Source organism: Melopsittacus undulatus, chromosome 24 (assembly GCF_012275295.1).
Source record: "Melopsittacus undulatus isolate bMelUnd1 chromosome 24, bMelUnd1.mat.Z, whole genome shotgun sequence".
Classification (NCBI taxonomy): Eukaryota; Metazoa; Chordata; class Aves; order Psittaciformes; family Psittaculidae; genus Melopsittacus; species Melopsittacus undulatus.
This window is the reverse complement of record NC_047550.1, coordinates 865,372-884,305: the sequence shown is the minus strand read 5'-3', so window position 1 is coordinate 884,305 and position 18,934 is coordinate 865,372. Positions and strand designations below refer to the sequence as shown.

Here is an 18,934-nt window from a genome sequence, read left to right as displayed (position 1 = left end):
GGGTCAATGGAGATCAATGGGGATGGACATGGGGAAGGAGCGCAGACCGGCCTTGACTATCTCTGGGCCTGACTTCATCACGGTCCTAATGGGGATCAATGGGGATCAATAGACATCAATGGGATCAATGGGGATCAATGGGGATCAATGGGGGTCAATGGGGATCAATGGAGATCAATGGGGATCAATGGGGATCAATGGGATCAATGGGGATCAATGGGGATCAATAGACATCAATGGGATCAATGGGGATCAATGGGGATCAATGGGGATCAATGGGAGTCAATGGGGATGGACATGGGGAAGGAGCGCAGACCGGCCTTGACTATCTCGGGGCCTGACTTCATCACTGTCCTAATGGGGATCAATGGGGATCAATGGGATCAATGGGGATCAATGGGGATCAATGGGGATCAATGGGGATCAATGGGATCAATGGGGATCAATGGGGATCAATGGGGATCAACAGGAGTCAATGGGGATCAATGGGGGTCAACGGAGATCAATAAACATCAATGGATATCAACAGACATCAATGGGGATCAATGGGGATCAATGGGGATCAATGGGAGTCAATGGGGATCAATGAACATCAACGGACATCAATGGGAGTCAATGGGGGTCAACAGACATCAATGGACATCAACAGACATCAATGGAGATCATTGGAGATCAATGGAGACATCAATGGAGACATCAATGGGACATGGGGACCCCCATAGGGATATGGGGACACCCATAGGGATATGGGGACACCCATAGGGATATGGGGACCCCATAGGGACCATAGGGAGCCAGGACCTGGCATCCAGGGAGCGCGCCAGGATGTGCAGACAGTTCACTACAGCCGGAGCATCCGTCCCTGCGGGGGCAACAGTGAGTCTGGGACCCATAGAGACCCCATAGAGACCCCATAGAGACCCCATAGAGACCCATAGAGACCCCATAGAGACCCCATAGAGACACATAGAGACCCATAGGGACCCATAGAGACCCATAGAGACCCATAGAGACACATAGAGACCCATAGAGACCCCATAGAGACCCATAGAGACCCATAGAGACCCATAGAGACCCCACAGAGACCCATAGAGACCCATAGAGACCCATAGAGACCCATAGAGACCCCATAGAGACCCCATAGAGACCCCATAGAGACCCATAGAGACCCATAGAGACCCATAGAGACCCATAGAGACCCATAGAGACCCATAGAGACCCATGGCTCTCACCGAACAGTGACACACGGTGCCGCACCAGTGCCGCCAGCTTGCAGAAGAGGCTGTAATGGGGGGACAAAGAGTAGGGTGGGGGTCAGGGGTGGGTGCTATGGGTGCTATGGATGCTATGGGTGCTATGGATGCTATGGATGCTATGGATGCTATGGGTGCTATGGGTGCTATGGGTGCTATGGGTGCTATGGATGCTATAGGTGCTATGGATGCTATGGATGCTATGGGTGCTATGGATGCTATGGGTGCTATGGGTGCTATGGGTGCTATGGGTGCTATGGGTGCTATGGGTCCCACCTGGTCACCATCTCCTTCTCCTTGTTGGATGCATGACCCCCAGTGCCCAGAGCCAGTGCTGGGGTGCTCAGGAAGTACCCACAGTGGTTGTGGAAGTAGCGGTTGATGAGGGGCAGCAGCACCTGTAGTGGGGCAGGGACCCATAGAGATACATAGGGACACATAGGGACACATAGGGACCCACAGGGACCCATAGAGACCCCATAGGGACCCACAGGGACCCATAGGGACCCATAGAGACCCATAGGGACCCACAGGGACCCATAGGGACCCATAGGGACCCATAGGGACCCATAGAGACCCATAGGGACCCATAGGGAGCCATAGAGACCCATAGGGAGCCACAGCCCCTCTGACCTTGGCAAAGAACTTGATCTCCTGCTCATGTGGGGACTTCTCCACTCGGCCACTGCTGACAACAGCCTCTGGGGGGAGACATAGAGACCCATAGAGACCCATAGAGACCCATAGGGACCCATAGGGACCCATAGAGACCCATAGAGACCCATAGGGACCCATAGAGACACATAGAGACCCATAGAGACACATAGAGACACATAGAGACCCATAGGGACCCACAGGGACCCATGGGGGGGGGTGTTCCATGTGTATCCCATGTGATTCCCACGTGACCCCCCATGACCCCCACATAACCCCCACATGACCCCCTGTGACCCCAACATGACCCTCCATCACCCCCCATGACCCCAACATGACCCCCACATGACCCCAACGTGACCCCCACTTTACCCCCCGTGACCCCCCCATGACCCCCATGTGACCCCCTCCATGACCCCCACGTGACCCCCACGTGACCCCCCATGACCCCGCCGTGACCCCCGTGACCCCTACCCAGGTGCGCGATGAACTCCTGGGACGTGTCCATCCACTTGAGCAGCTGCTGCAGGAACCCGAAGGCAAAACGTTTCTCTATGGAGGATGTGTCGAGTTCCAGGTCCTTGAGGCCCCTGCCCAGAGACATAGAGACCATAGAGACACATAGAGACACATAGAGACACATAGAGACACATAGAGACACATAGAGACACATAGAGACCATAGAGACACATAGAGACCATAGAGACACATAGAGACACATAGAGACCATAGAGAGACATAGAGACACATAGAGACACATAGAGACACATAGAGAGACATAGAGACCATAGAGAGACATAGAGACACATAGAGACACATAGAGACACATAGAGACACATAGAGACCCATAGAGATACATAGAGACCATAGAGACCATAGAGACACATAGAGACACATAGAGACCATAGAGACACATAGAGACACATAGAGACCATAGAGACACATAGAGACCCATAGAGACCATAGAGACACATAGAGACACATAGAGAGACATAGAGACACATAGAGACCATAGAGACACATAGAGAGACATAGAGACACATAGAGACACATAGAGACACATAGAGACACATAGAGACACATAGAGACCATAGAGACACATAGAGAGACATAGAGACACATAGAGACACATAGAGACACATAGAGAGACATAGAGACCATAGAGAGACATAGAGACCATAGAGACACATAGAGACACATAGAGACCATAGAGAGACATAGAGACACATAGAGACCATAGAGACACATAGAGAGACATAGAGACACATAGAGACACATAGAGACACATAGAGAGACATAGAGACCATAGAGAGACATAGAGACCATAGAGACACATAGAGACACATAGAGACCATAGAGAGACATAGAGACCATAGAGACACATAGAGACACATAGAGACACATAGAGAGACATAGAGACCATAGAGACACATAGAGACCATAGAGACACATAGAGACACATAGAGACCATAGAGAGACATAGAGACCATAGAGACACATAGAGACACATAGAGACACATAGAGAGACATAGAGACCATAGAGACACATAGAGACCATAGAGACACATAGAGACACATAGAGAGACATAGAGACACATAGAGACACATAGAGACACATAGAGACACATAGAGAGACATAGAGACCATAGAGAGACATAGAGACCATAGAGACACATAGAGACACATAGAGACCATAGAGAGACATAGAGACCATAGAGACACATAGAGACACATAGAGACACATAGAGAGACATAGAGACCATAGAGACACATAGAGACCATAGAGACACATAGAGACACATAGAGAGACATAGAGACACATAGAGACACATAGAGACACATAGAGAGACATAGAGACACATAGAGACACATAGAGACACATAGAGACACATAGAGACACATAGAGAGACATAGAGAGACATAGAGACACATAGAGACACATAGAGACACATAGAGACACATAGAGAGACATAGAGAGACATAGAGACACATAGAGACCATACCACCCCATAGCGCCCCATAGACACCCCATAGACACCCATAGAGACCCCATAGAGCCCCATAGACCCCCATAGAGCCCCATAGAGCCCCATAGAGACCCATAGAGCCCATAGAGCCCCATAGATCCCATATCACCCCATATCTGACCTGGTGACCGCATATCCCTGCAGCTGCAGGAACTTGAGCAGCTCTTGAGCCTTCTCTCGGTCTCGAGCCTTCTCCTGAGCCGTGAGTGTGTCATAGGGCACGAGCAGCGGGTGCGAGCCCCCCCCTGTGGGGCAGCAGTGGGGTGTCAGTGGGGCAGCAGTGGGGTGTCAGTGGGGCAGCAATGGGGCAGCAATGGGGCAGCAGTGGGGCAGCAATGGGGTGTCAATGGGGCAGGAATGGGGTGTCAGTGGGGCAGCAATGGGGCAGCAATGGGGTGTCAGTGGGGCAGCAATGGGGCAGCAATGGGGCAGCAATGGGGTGTCAATGGGGCAGCAGTGGGGCAGCAATGGGGTGTCAATGGGGCATCAATGGGGCTCAGAGCATCAATGGGGGATGTGGGGCTGACCTTTGGCCTCCAGCTCCAGCTTCTTCTTGCGGCCCCAAGTGTTGTGGTAGTTCTCAGCCAACTGCTCTGCCATAGCCTGGGGGGAATGGGGCAGAGGGGATGGGATGTGGGGTATGGGATGTATGGGGTATGGGATGGATGGGGTATGGGATGGATGGGGTATGGGATGGATGGGGTATGGGATAGGGGATAGGGGATATATGGGATATAGGGCATGGGATGGATGGGGTGTGGGATGGATGGGGTATGGGATAGGGGATATATGGGATATGGGGCATGGGATATGGGATATATGGGATATGGGGCATGGGATATATGGGATATATGGGATATATGGGATATGGGATATATGGGATATGGGGTATGGGATATAAGGGATATGGGATATAGGATATATGGGATATGGGGTATGGGATATATGGGATATGAGGTATGGGATATATGGGATATGGGGTATGGGATATAAGGGATATGGGATATGGGATATATGGGATATGGGGTATATGGGATATGGGATATATGGGATATGGGATATATGGGATATGGGGTATATGGGATATGGGGTATATGGGATATGGGATATATGGGATATGGGGTATATGGGATATGGGATATATGGGATATGGGGTATGGGATATGGGATATATGGGATATGGGATATATGGGATATGGGATATATGGGATATGGGGTATACGGGATATGGGGTATGGGATATAAGGGATATGGGGTATGGGATGTGGGATATTATGGGATGTGGGTCCAGGCCCCTGACCTGCAGCTCCCGGGACAGAGTCACCCCCGACAGGTCCACGGGCTGGGGGCTGTAGCCATGGCTGGGGTCATAGGTGGCCTGGGGGGGGCAGGGACAGTGAGGGTCTGTGGGGCCCTATGGACCCTATGGACCCTATGGATTCCTATGGACCCCAATGCACCCCAATGGACGCCAATGGACCCCATAGACCCCAATGCACCCCATAGACCCCAATGGACCCCATAGACCCCAATACACCCCAATACACCCCAATACACCCCAATGCACCCCATAGACCCCACAGACCCCAATGGACCCCAATGGACCCCACAGACCCCATAGACCCCAATGGGCCCCACAGACCCCATAGACCCCAATGGACCCCATAGACCCCATAGACCCCACAGACCCCATAGACCCCATAGACCCCAATGGACCCCACAGACCCCACAGCCCCCATAGACCCCACAGGCCCCATAGCCCCTATGGGTGCAGACCTGGGCTGACTGGGATATCTTGCGGCTCTTCTTCTTCTCCACCTTCTCCTCTTCCTCTCGAGCCTTTTCCACTGTCCACTCCCAGGCCAGCATGGCCTTAAGGGACTCCTTGATTGGCCAGCGGTAGATCTCCTTGTCCTGGGGGCGGAGCCAAGGGGGTGACCCACATCAATGGGGCAGGGGGTGACCCACATCAATGGGGCATCAATGGGGCATCAATGGGAATCAATGGGGCATCAATGGGGCATCAATGGGCATCAATGGGAATCAATGGGGCATCAATGGGCATCAATGGGGATGGGGCATCAATGGGGAATGGCCTTAAGGGACTCCTTGATTGGCCAGCGGTAGATCTCCTTGTCCTGGGGGCATCAATGGGGCATCAATGGGCATCAATGGGGATCAATGGGGCATCAATGGGGCATCAATGGGGCATCAATGGGGGCATCAATGGGGCATCAATGGGGCATCAATGGGGCATCAATGGGGCATCAATGGGGCATCAATGGGCATCAATGGGGCATCAATGGGGCATCAATGGGGCATCAATGGGGATGGGGCATCAATGGGGCATCAATGGGGATGGGGGTGTCAATGGGGAATGGCCTTGAGGGACTCCTTGATTGGCCAGCGGTAGATCTCCTTGTCCTGGGGGTGACCCACATCAATGGGGCATCAATGGGGCATCAATGGGGCATCAATGGGCATCAATGGGGCATCAATGGGGTGTCAATGGGGCATCAATGGGGCATCAATGGGGATCAATGGGGCATCAATGGGGATGGGGCATCAATGGGGAATGGCCTTGAGGGACTCCTTGATTGGCCAGCGGTAGATCTCCTTGTCCTGGGGGCGGAGCCAAGGGGGCATCAATGGGGCATCAATGGGACATCAATGGGGCATCAATGGGCATCAATGGGCATCAATGGGGTGTCAATGGGGTGTCAATGGGGCATCAATGGGGCATCAATGGGGCATCAATGGGGATCAATGGGGTCTGTGTCCTCAATGGGGTCTGTGTCTCCGGTACCTTCTCCGAGAAGGTTTTATAGGGTCTCAGCATTGGATGTGTTTTTGCCTCCTCGTCCACAGTCTCCCCAAAGGTCCAATTGCTCTGAACCTATGGGGGGTTATGGGGGGTCAATGGGTGCAGTGGGTGCAGTAGGTGCAGTGGGTGCAGTGCATGCAGTGCACTCAATGGGGGCTGTGCAGGGTCAGGATTGGGGGTGCTGAGCCCACAGTGGGGGGCTGGGGGGCACTGGGGGGTTATGGGGGGTCAATGGGTGCAGTGCATGCAGTGGATGCAGTGCGGGGTCAGCGGGGTCAGTGTGGGGTCAGTGTGGGGTCAGGATGGGGTCAGCGGGTGCAGTGGGTGCAGTGGGTGCAGTGCGGGGTCAGTGGGGTCAGGACAGGGTCAGGATGGGGTCAGTGCAGGGTCAGGACAGGGTCAGGACGGGGTCAGGACGGGGTCATCGGGGTCAGGACGGGGTCATCAGGGTCAGGACGGGGTCAGGACGGGGTCATCGGGGTCAGGATGGGGTCAGTGCGGGGTCAGGACGGGGTCAGGACGGGGTCAGTGCAGGGTCAGTGCAGGGTCAGGATGGGGTCGGTGCAGGGTCAGGACAGGGTCAGGACGGGGTCAGGAAGGGGTCAGTGTGGGGTCAGGACGGGGTCAGTGCAGGGTCAGTGCGGGGTCAGGACGGGGTCAGGACGGGTCAGGATGGGGTCAGTGTGGGGTCAGGACGGGTCAGGACGGGGTCAGGATGGGGTCAGTGCAGGGTCAGGACAGGGTCAGGACGGGGTCATCTCGGGGTCAGGACGGGGTCAGGATGGGGTCAGTGCAGGGTCAGGACAGGGTCAGGACGGGGTCATCTCAGGGTCAGGACGGGGTCAGGACGGGTCAGGACGGGGTCAGGACGGGGTCATCTCAGGGTCAGGACGGGGTCAGGACGGGTCAGGACAGGGTCAGGACGGGGTCATCTCGGGGTCAGGACGGGGTCAGGACGGGGTCAGGATGGGGTCAGTGCAGGGTCAGGACAGGGTCAGGACGGGGTCATCTCAGGGTCAGGACGGGGTCAGGACGGGGTCATCGGGGTCAGGAGGGGGTCACTCACCTTCTCAAAGGCCCATTTCTCATGTGTGAATTCTGCATATTTATTGATGAAGGAATCCAGCTTCTCAGGGATGATGACACTGGGGGAGGGGCACAGGGGTCACGAGGGGTCACGGGGGGGTCAGGGGGGGCACAGGGGTCAGGAGGGGCACAGGGGTCAGGAGGGGCACAGGGGTCAGGGGGTTCACAGGGGTCAGGAGGGGACACTGTGGGGCAGGGCTATGGGTCAGCTCCATGGGTCAGGTCTATGGGTCAGGTCTATGGGTCAGGTCTATGGGTCAGCTCTATGGCTCAGCTCTATGGCTCAGCTCTATAGGTCAGCTCTATGGGTCAGGTCTATGGGTCAGGTCTATGGGTCAGGTCTATAGGTCAGGTCCATAGGTCAGCTCTATGGGTCAGCTCTATAGGTCAGGTCTATGGGTCAGGTCTATGGGTCAGCTCTATGGGTCAGCTCTATAGGTCAGCTCTATGGGTCAGGTCTATAGGTCAGGTCTATGGCTCAGCTCTATAGGTCAGGTCTATGGGTCAGCTCTATGGGTCAGGTCTATAGGTCAGATCTATAGGTCAGGTCTATAGGTCAGGTCTATGGGTCGCACTCACTTGAGGGTCTCCACGGGTTTGGGGTCGAAGTTGCCCTCAGCATCCACTGCTGCCTTCTTGTCGGTGCGGGAGGAGTAGGAGGCATCAGCATAGTCAGGGGGCAGAGCTCCAGCTATGGCACAGAGACAGGGCATGGCCAAGCGGGACAGCTCCGGATCGAAGCGCTGGGGAACCGGAGCAGTGAGACATGGGAGTGACATCAGCATCATCATCATCATTGACTTCATCATCATCATCATCAGCATCATCATCATCATTGACATCATCAGCATCATCAGCATCATCAGCATCAGCATCATCAGCATCATCATCATTGACATCAGCATCAGCATCATCATCATCATCATTGACATCAGCATCCCCATTGCCATTGACATCATCATCTCCATCCTCATCCTCATCACCCCCATTGTCATCCCCATCATCATCACCATTATCATCATCCTCATCATCACCACTGTCATTGACTTCATCGTCATCATCCCCATCCCCATCATCATCATCATCATCCCCATCATCTTCCCATCATCCTCTTCCCATCATCAACATCTTCCCATCATCATCTTCCCTTCATCATCATCCTCTTGCCATCATCATCATCATCCCATCATCATCCCATTATCATCCCATTATCATCCCATTATCATCCCATTATCATCCCATCATCATCCCATCATCATCCCATTATCATCCCATTATCATCCCATTATCATCCCATTATCATCCCATCATCATCCCATCATCATCCCATCATCATCCCATTATCATCCCATTATCATCCCATTATCATCCCATCATCATCCCATCATCATCCCATTATCATCCCATTATCATCCCATTATCATCCCATTATCATCCCATTATCATCCCATTATCATCCCATCCCCATCCCATCCCCACCTTGTGCGCCAGTGACTGGAAGATGCCCCAGAAGAGCTTCCGGGTCAGGTGCAGCTCCTCCTCGGAGCTCACGCCGTGATTGGGCCACCCGCTGGGCAGGCAGTAGTACTTCCAGCACCGCTCGTAGTGATTGGTCAGCAGCTGGAGGGAGGGGCATCCAACTGACCAATGAGAGGGCTCCTATGGGGGCACCCTATAGATCCCCCCTATAGACCCCATCATGGTCCCACCTTCAGAGGCATCTTGGAGAACTCATTGAGGATGGGGACGTCGAAGACCAGGCGACGGAGGAGATGCTGGAGCATGGACGGGTGGATGTACCTGGGACATGGGGACGTGGTTGGGTGATGGAGACAATGGTTGGGTGATGGAGACAATGGTTGGGTCATGGAGACAGTGGTTGGGTCATGGAGACAATGGTTGGGTGATGGAACCAATGGTTGGGTGATGGAACCAATGGTTGGGTGATGGAGACAATGGTTGGGTGATGGAGACAATGGTTGGGTGATGGAGACAATGGTTGGGTCATGGAGACAATGGTTGGGTGATGGAGACAATGGTTGAGTCATGGAGACAATGGTTGGGTGATGGAGACAATGGTTGGGTGATGGAGACAATGGTTGGGTGATGGAGACAATGGTTGGGTGATGGAGACAATGGTTGGGTCATGGAGACAATGGTTGGGTGATGGAGACAATGGTTGGGTCATGGAGACAATGGTTGGGTGATGGAGACAATGGTTGGGTGATAGAGACAATGGTTGGGTCATGGAGACAATGGTTGGGTGATGGAGACAGTGGTTGGGTGATGGAGACAATGGTTGGGTGATAGAGACAATGGTTGGGTGATGGAGACAATGGTTGGGTGATGGAGACAATGGTTGGGTGATGGAGACAATGGTTGGGTCATGGAGACAATGGTTGGGTGATGGAGACAATGGTTGGATGATAGAGACAATGGTTGGGTCATGGAGACAATGGTTGGGTGATGGAGACAATGGTTGGGTCATGGAGACAATGGTTGGGTGATGGAGACAATGGTTGGGTCATGGAGACCATGGTTGGGTGATGGAGACAATGGTTGGGTCATGGAGACAATGGTTGGGTCATGGAGACAATGGTTGGGTCATGGAGACAATGGTTGGGTCATGGAGTCAATGGTTGGGTGATGGAGACAATGGTTGGGTGATAGAGACAATGGTTGGGTCATGGAGACAATGGTTGGGTGATGGAGACAATGGTTGGGTCATGGAGACAATGGTTGGGTCATGGAGACAGTGGTTGGGTCATGGAGACAATGGTTGGGTGATGGAGACAATGGTTGGGTGATGGAGACAATGGTTGGGTCATGGAGACAATGGTTGGGTCATGGAGACAATGGTTGGGTCATGGAGACAATGGTTGGGTCATGGAGACAATGGTTGGGTCCTGGTGCCCATGGTTGGGTCATGGAACCAACGATTGTCTCATGGCATCAATGGTTGTCTCATAGAGTCAATGGTTGGGGCCTTGTGCCCATGGTTGGTTCATGGCACCCATGTTTGGGTCATAGAACCAATGGTTGGGTCCTGGTGCCAATGGTTGAGTCATAGAACCAATGGTTGTCTCATGGAGTCAATGGTTGTCTCACAGCACCAATGGTTGGGTCCTGGTGCCTGTGGTTGGGTCATGGAACCAATGATTGTCTCCTGGCCCCAATGGTTGTCTCATGGCACGAATGGTTGGGACATAGAACCAATGGTTGGCTCATGACACCAACGATTGTCTCATGGCATCAATGGTTGTCTCATAGAGTCAATAATTGGCTCATAGCACCAATGGTTGGGTCATAGAGTCAATGATTGGCTCATGGCACCAATGGTTGTGTCCTTGTGTCCATGGTTGTCTCACAGCACCAATGGTTGTCTCATAGAGTCAATGGTTGGTTCCTGGTGCCCATGGTTGTCTCATGGCACCAATGGTTGTTTCACAGAGTCAATGATTGGCTCATGGCACCAATGGTTGGGTCATAGAACCAATGGTTGTCTCATAGAGTCAATGGTTGTCCCATAGAGTCAATGGTTGTCCCATAGAGTCAATGGTTGTCCCATAGAGTCAATGGTTGTCTCATGGAGTCAATAGTTGGCTCACAGCACCAATGGTTGTCTCCCAGCCCCCCCTCCCCCCCCCTCACCGGCATAGCGCCATCAGCCCCTCATCGATGGTATCCCGCTGCGCCTTGGTGAGCGCGCGCGCCCGCGACAGGCGGTACACGGTGTGCAGAGCTGAGTCCACCAGCCCCGCGCGGTGTTGGCTGCCCGCGAACAGCCGCGCGCACTTGGTCAGCAGCGGCAGCACCGCCTGGCACAGGTAGCGGTTCAGGGCCAGAGCCATCTCTGTGGTGCTGAAGGTGGCCTGGGGACAGGGGGGGATGGGACAGGGGGTGATGGGGCACAGGGAACCATACCCATATATGCCCCCATAGGCTGCCCCATAGCGCCCCATATACCCCCATATCCCCCCATACCCCTCATAGCCCCCCATAGCCTACCCCATAGGCTCCCCATAGAACCCCCATATACCCCCATACCCCCCCATAGGCTGCCCCATATCCCCCCGTATCCCCCCGTATCCCCCCATACTACCCCATAGGCTCCCCATAGGCCCCCATACCCCCCCCATTCCCCCCCATAGGCTGCCCCATATCCCCCCATAGGCTACCCATAGGCCCCCATACCCCCCCATAGGCTGCCCCATATCCCCCCATATCCCCCCGTATCCCCCCATACCCCCCCTTACGCTCCCCATAGGCCCCCCATAGCCCCCTATAGCCCCCCATATACCCCCATAGGCTCCTCCATACCCCCCCATATCCCCCCATACTCCCCCATAGGGTCCTCCATACCACCCATAGGCTCCCCATATGCCCCCCATAGTCCCCCATACCCCCCTCATAGCGCCCCATAGGCTGCTCCATAGGCTGCCCCATACCCCCCATAGGCTGCCCCATAGCCCCCCATAGCCTGCCCCATAGGCTCCCCATAGAACCCCCATATACCCCCATACCCCCCCATAGGCTGCCCCATAGCCCCCCATAGCCTGCCCCATAGGCTCCCCATAGAACCCCCATATACCCCCATACCCCCCATAGGCTGCCCCATAGCCTGCCCCATAGGGTCCCCATAGAACCCCCATATACCCCCATACCCCCCATACCCCCCCATAGGCTGCCCCATACCCCCCCATAGCCTGCCCCATACCCCCCCATAGCCTGCCCATAGCCTGCCCCATAGGCTGCCCCATAGGCTGCCCCATAGCCCCCCATAGGCTGCCCCATAGGCTGCCCCATAGCCTGCCCCATAGGCTGCCCCATACCCCCCATAGCCTGCCCCATAGGCTCCCCATAGAACCCCCATATACCCCCATACCCCCCCATAGGCTGCCCCATAGGCTGCCCCATAGCCCCCCATAGCCTGCCCCCATAGGCTCCCCATAGAACCCCCATATACCCCCATACCCCCCATAGGCTGCCCCATAGCCTGCCCCATAGCCCGCCACAGGCTGCCCCATAGCCTGCCCCATAGCCCCCCATAGGCTGCCCCATAGCCTGCCCCATAGCCTGCCCCATAGGCTGCCCCATAGCCTGCCCCATACCCCCCATAGCCTGCCCCATAGGCTGCCCCATAGCCTGCCCCATAGGCTGCCCCATAGCCTGCCCCCCCCTCACCGTGTCCAGTGACGCAGCCGCCCTCAGGTCCGGCAGGAATCCCACATCCAGCACCCGCAGCAGCAGCTCCTGGGAGCTGACCCCATAGACCCGATCCAGGAACAGAACCATGGGGGCCTTGTGCTCGGGGGCGAAGCCAGCGGCGAGACGGGGCTCAAGGACAGAGCCATCTGTGGGGCACAGACCCATAGAGAACATATACACCCCATAGAGAACCATGGGAGCCTTGTGCTCGGGGGCGAAGCCGGCGGCAAGACGGGGCTCAAGGACAGAGCCATCTGTGGGGCACAGACCCATAGAGAACATATACACCCCATAGACCCCATAGAACACATGTACCCCATAGAGCACCATACACCCCATAGAGCACCATGGGAGCCTTGTGCTCGGGGGCGAAGCCGGCGGCAAGGCGGGGCTCAAGGACGGAGCCATCTGTGGGGCATAGAGCACATGGACCCCATATACACCCCATAGAGCACCATATAACACATGTACCCCATAGAGCACCATGGGAGCCTTGTGCTCGGGGGCGAAGCCAGCGGCGAGACGGGGCTCAAGGACAGAGCCATCTGTGGGGCATAGACCCCATAGAACACATATACACCCCATAGAACACATGTACCCCATAGAGCACATATACACCATACACCCCATAGAGAACCATGGGGGCATTGTGCTCGGGGGCGAAGCCGGCAGCCAGACGGGGCTCGAGGACGGAGCCGTCTGTGGGGCACAGACCCCATAGAACACATATACACCCCATAGAACACATGGACCCCATAGAGCACATATACACCATACACCCCATAGAGCACCATGGGGGCCTTGTGCTCGGGGGCGAAGCCGGCGGCAAGGCGGGGCTCAAGGACAGAGCCGTCTGTGGGGCAGAGACCCATAGACACCATATGCACCCCATAGAACACATAGAGCACCATGGGGACGGGGCTCCAGCACCGACCCGTCTGTGGCGCACAGACCCCATAGACCCCATATAGACCATATATCCCATATATTCCATATCCCATATATCCAATATCCCACATCCCATAACCCATATATACCATACCCCATATCGCATCTCCATACCCCATATATCCCATACCCCGTATATCCCATAACCCATATCCCATATATCCCATATCCCATACCCCATATATCCCATAACCCATATCCCACATCCCATATATCGCATATCCCATATCCCATACCCCATATATACCATACCCCATATCCCATCTCCAGATCCAATATATCTCATATCCCATACCCCATATCCTATACCCCATATATCCCACATCCCATATATCCCATATCCCATATCCCACATCCCATATACCCCATATAGCCCATATATCCCATCTCCATACCCCATATACCCCATACCCCATATATCCCATAGACCCCATGTAGGGTCCCCACCTTTCCCAATGCAGGGCAGCTGCAGGGGGAGGCTGATGATCCCAACCAGGTCCTCGAGCGGCACCAACGACCTCAGGATCGCGCGGATCCGAAGAGCTTCCCCCTTACCAGCCTGGATCAGCTGCGGATGGAGCCAGAGCCCTGCCCCATAAGTGTGGGTCCTGCCCCATAAGTGTGGGTCCTGCCCCACAAGTGTGGGTCCTGCCCCATAAGTGTGGGTCCTGACTCATAAGTGTGGGTCCTGCCCCATAGGTGTGGGTCCTGCCCCATAAGTGTGGGTCCTGCCCCATAACTGTGGGTCATGCCCCATAAGTGTGTGTCCTGCCCCATAAGTGTGGGTCCTGCCCCATAAGTGTGGGTCCTGCCCCATAAGTGTGTGTCCTGCCCCATAAGTGTGGGTCCAGCCCCATAAGTGTGGGTCCTGACCCATAAGTGTGGGTCCTGCCCCATAAGTGTGGGTCATGCCCCATAAGTGTGGGTCCTGCCCCATAAGTGTGGGTCATGCCCCATAGCTGTGGGTCCTGCCCCATAAGTGTGGGTCCAGCCCCATAAGTGAGGGTCCTGCCCCATAAGTGTGGGTCCAGCCCCATAAGTGTGGGTCCTGCCCCATAACTGTGGGTCCTGCCCCATAACTGTGGGTCCTGCCTCATAGGTGTGGGTCCTGACCCATAAGTGTGTGTCCTGCCCCATAAGTGTGGGTCCTGCCCCATAAGTGTGGGTCCTGACCCATAAGTGTGGGTCCTGGCCCATAGGTGTGGGTCCTGCCCCATAAGTGTGGGTCCTGCCCCATAGGTGTGGGTCCTGCCCCATAGGTGTGGGTCCTGCCCCATAAGTGTGTGTCCTGACCCATAAGTGTGTGTCCTGCCCCATAGGTGTGGGTCCTGCCCCACAAGTGTGGGTCCTGCCCCATAAGTGTGGGTCCTGCCCCATAGGTGTGGGTCCTGCCCCATAAGTGTGGGTCCTGCCCCATAGGTGTGGGTCCTGCCCCATAAGTGTGGGCCCTGCCCCATAAGTGTGGGTCCTGCCCCATAAGTGTGGGTCCAGCCCCATAAGTGTGTGCCCTGCCCCACACGTGTGGGTCCCCCCTTACGTGCATCTCGGGGGCGCAGCGCCCCAGCAGGTCAATGAGGGCAGCATAGAAGCTCATTATGGCATTGCCGAGATGAACCCGACCCTCCTCGGGGGGCTCCTCAGGCCCAAACCTGCATGGGAATGAATGGGGGGGGTGGGAATGGGGACCCTACAGACCCCAACAGTGACCCCAACCCAACCCCAACCAATCCCCATCCCCATCCCATCCCATCCCATCCCCATCCCATCCCATCCCCCATTCCCATCCCCTCTCACAGTTCCCGTCTCCTCTCCCGTCTCCCGCTGGGTCCATCCCGCGCTGGGTCCTGAGCTGTCCCCATTGCCTCCTCTATAGCCGCCAGCAGCCCAGCCCCCCCCTCCCCCCTCAGCGCGGGGCCGAAACACTCCGGGCGCCGGATCAGCAGCCGCACGACCACGTTGGCGTTTTCCTCCACGCTCTCACCTGCGCCGGAGCCACAGGGAGACATTGGAGCCATAGAGATACATTGGGGCCATAGAGACACATAGAGACCATAGAGATAGACACATAGAGACACATAGAGATACATAGAGACACATAGAGACACATAGAGACACATAGAGACACATAGAGACACATAGAGACACATAGAGACCATAGAGACACATTGGGATCATAGAGATACATAGAGACACATAGAGACACATAGAGACACATAGAGACACATAGAGACACATAGAGACACATAGAGACCATAGAGACACATAGAGACACATAGAGACACATTGGGGATCATAGAGAGACATAGAGACACATAGAGATACATTGGGGATCATAGAGACACATAGAGACACATAGAGACACATTGGGGATCATAGAGACACATTGGGGATCATAGAGATACATTGGGGACCATAGAGACACATAGAGACACATAGAGACACATTGGGGATCATAGAGAGACATAGAGACACATAGAGATACATTGGGGATCATAGAGACACATAGAGACACATAGAGACACATTGGGGACCATAGAGACACATTGGGGACCATTGACACCCATTGGGACCCATGGATACCCATAGGCACCATAGACCCCCATTGGGACCCATTGACACCCATTGACAGCCATTGGGACACATAGATACCCATAGGCACCATAGACACCCATTGGGACCCATTGGAACCCAGGGATACCCATTGGGACCAGTGCATACCCATGGACACCATAGACACCCACAGCCCCCCAATGGACCCCCATAGACTCCCACTGACCCCACAGACCCCCATAGGACCCCCATAGGCCCCATAGACACCCATAGCCCCATACCCCCCATAGCCCCATACCCCCCATAGCCCCATAGCCCCATAGCCCCCATAGCCCCATACCCCCCATAGCCCCCATAGCCCCCATAGCCCCATACCCCCCATAGCCCCCATAGCCCCATAGCCCCCATAGCCCCATAGCCCCCATAGCCCCATAGGCCCCATAGACACCCCATAGCCCCATAGCCCCATAGCCCCATAGCATCACCATTGACGAAGACAGCGAAGCGCAGGAAGTCCAGGTATCTCTCCCCCCCACAGGGGTTCCAGCCGATATCGGGGTACCCCTTGGCCAGCAGCATGGGGCAGCTCTGCAGCCCACAGCCGGCCAGGTAGGACACCACCTGCAATGGGGGTAATGGGGTGATGGGGGTGATGGGGTAATGGGGGTAATGGGGTGATGGGGGTGATGGGGTAATGGGGGTAATGGGGGTGATGGCGGTGATGGGGGTAATGGGGGCAATGGGGTGATGGGGTGATGGGGGTGATGGGGCATGGGGGACATGGGGGGCATTGGGTCCCATTGAGCCCCATTGGGGTGCATTGGGTCCCATTGAGCCCCATTGGTGTGCATTGGGGTACATTGGGGTGCATTGGGGTCTATGGGGTCCCATTGAGCCCCATTGGGGTGCATTGGGGTACATTGGGTCCCATTGGGGTCTATGGGGTCCCATTGAGCCCCATTGGGGTCCATTGGGGTGCATTGGGGTGCATTGGGTCCCATTGAGCCCCATTGGGGTACATTGGGTCCCATTGAGCCCCATTGGGGTGCATTGGGTCCCATTGAGCCCCATTGGGGTGCATTGGGGTACATTGGGGTGCATTGGGGTGCATTGGGGTACATTGGGGTGCATTGGGGTGCATTGGGGTCTATGGGGTCCCATTGAGCCTCATTGGGGTGCATTGGGGTACATTGGGGTGCATTGGGGTCTATGGGGTCCCCACCTTCTCCAGGTCCTGCTCCTTCAGTGCCAGAGCCAGTTCATTGTTGTCAATGACGGATGCGGCTGCCACGTCCAGGGGGGTGGAGCCCCTCATCCCTGGGGGGCACATGGGGGTCAGGGGGTGCCATAGGGGTACCACCATTGGGGTGCCATAGGGGTACCATAGCGGTGCCATTGGGGTGCCATAGGGGTGCCATTGGGGTACCATAGCGGTGCCATTGGGGTACCGGGGGGTGCCATAGGGGTACCATAGCGGTACCATTGGGGTACCATTGGGGTGCCATAGGGGTACCATAGCGGTGCCATTGGGGTACCATTGGGGTGCCATAGGGGTACCATAGCGGTGCCATTGGGGTGCCATAGGGGTACCATAGCGGTGCCATTGGGGTACCATTGGGGTGCCATAGGGGTGCCATAGGGGTGCCAGGGGTTACCCATGTGTTGCCATGAGGATACCATGGGGTTACCCCTGCGTTGCCATAGGGGTACCATGCGGGTACCCCCCGTTGCCATGCGGGTACCATGGGTTGCTATGGAGATACCCCCGTTGCCATGGGGTTGCTATGGCGATACCCCCGTTGCCATAGGGTTACCATGGGGATACCCCCGTTGCCATGCGGGTACCATGGGTTGCTATGGGGATACCCCCGTTGCCATAGGGTTACCATGGGGATACACCCGTTGCCATGCGGGTACCATGGGTTGCTATGGCGATACCCCCGTTGCCATGGCAACCAGGGATGCAGCTCACTCAGGCCGATGCTGCTGTTCTCCAGCAGGTACCCCCCGTTGCCATAGGGTTACCATGGGGATACCCCGTTGCCATGGGGTTACCATGGGTTGCTATGGGGATACCCCCGTTGCCATGGCAACCAGGGATGCAGCTCACCCAGGCCGATGCTGCTGTTCTCCAGCAGGTATCCCCCCCCCCCGTTGCCATAAGGTTACCATGGGGATACCCCCGTTGCCATGCGGGTACCATGGGGTTACCATGGCGATACCCCCGTTGCCATGGCAACCAGGGATGCGGCTCACCCAGGCCGATGCTGCTGTTCTCCAGCAGGTACCCCCCCCGTTGCCATAGGGGTACCATGGCGATACCCCCGTTGCCATGCGGGTACCATGGGGTTGCTATGGCGATACCCCCGTTGCCATGGCAACCA

The 18,934-nt window shown here is 55.6% G+C and overlaps 1 protein-coding gene across 1 annotated transcript in view; it reads right to left on the bottom strand.

The window, feature by feature from the left end:
- Window positions 1-18,934, bottom strand: part of LOC115945910 (ryanodine receptor 1) — a 111,665-nt gene that overhangs the window by 36,690 nt on the left and 56,041 nt on the right. Inside the window, exons 38-58 of the mRNA XM_034072124.1 lie at window positions 17,773-17,867; window positions 17,036-17,171; window positions 15,795-15,981; window positions 15,538-15,649; window positions 14,448-14,568; window positions 13,029-13,198; window positions 11,496-11,716; window positions 9,554-9,644; window positions 9,324-9,464; window positions 8,424-8,587; window positions 7,825-7,903; window positions 6,741-6,830; window positions 5,711-5,848; window positions 5,235-5,312; window positions 4,462-4,537; window positions 4,056-4,179; window positions 2,382-2,497; window positions 1,887-1,954; window positions 1,530-1,651; window positions 1,233-1,282; window positions 802-862 (exon numbers count right to left, since the gene is read on the bottom strand). Coding sequence (XP_033928015.1) covers window positions 802-862; window positions 1,233-1,282; window positions 1,530-1,651; window positions 1,887-1,954; window positions 2,382-2,497; window positions 4,056-4,179; window positions 4,462-4,537; window positions 5,235-5,312; window positions 5,711-5,848; window positions 6,741-6,830; window positions 7,825-7,903; window positions 8,424-8,587; window positions 9,324-9,464; window positions 9,554-9,644; window positions 11,496-11,716; window positions 13,029-13,198; window positions 14,448-14,568; window positions 15,538-15,649; window positions 15,795-15,981; window positions 17,036-17,171; window positions 17,773-17,867 — 2,440 coding nt within the window. The remainder of the gene's footprint in view (window positions 1-801; window positions 863-1,232; window positions 1,283-1,529; window positions 1,652-1,886; window positions 1,955-2,381; window positions 2,498-4,055; window positions 4,180-4,461; window positions 4,538-5,234; window positions 5,313-5,710; window positions 5,849-6,740; window positions 6,831-7,824; window positions 7,904-8,423; window positions 8,588-9,323; window positions 9,465-9,553; window positions 9,645-11,495; window positions 11,717-13,028; window positions 13,199-14,447; window positions 14,569-15,537; window positions 15,650-15,794; window positions 15,982-17,035; window positions 17,172-17,772; window positions 17,868-18,934) is intronic.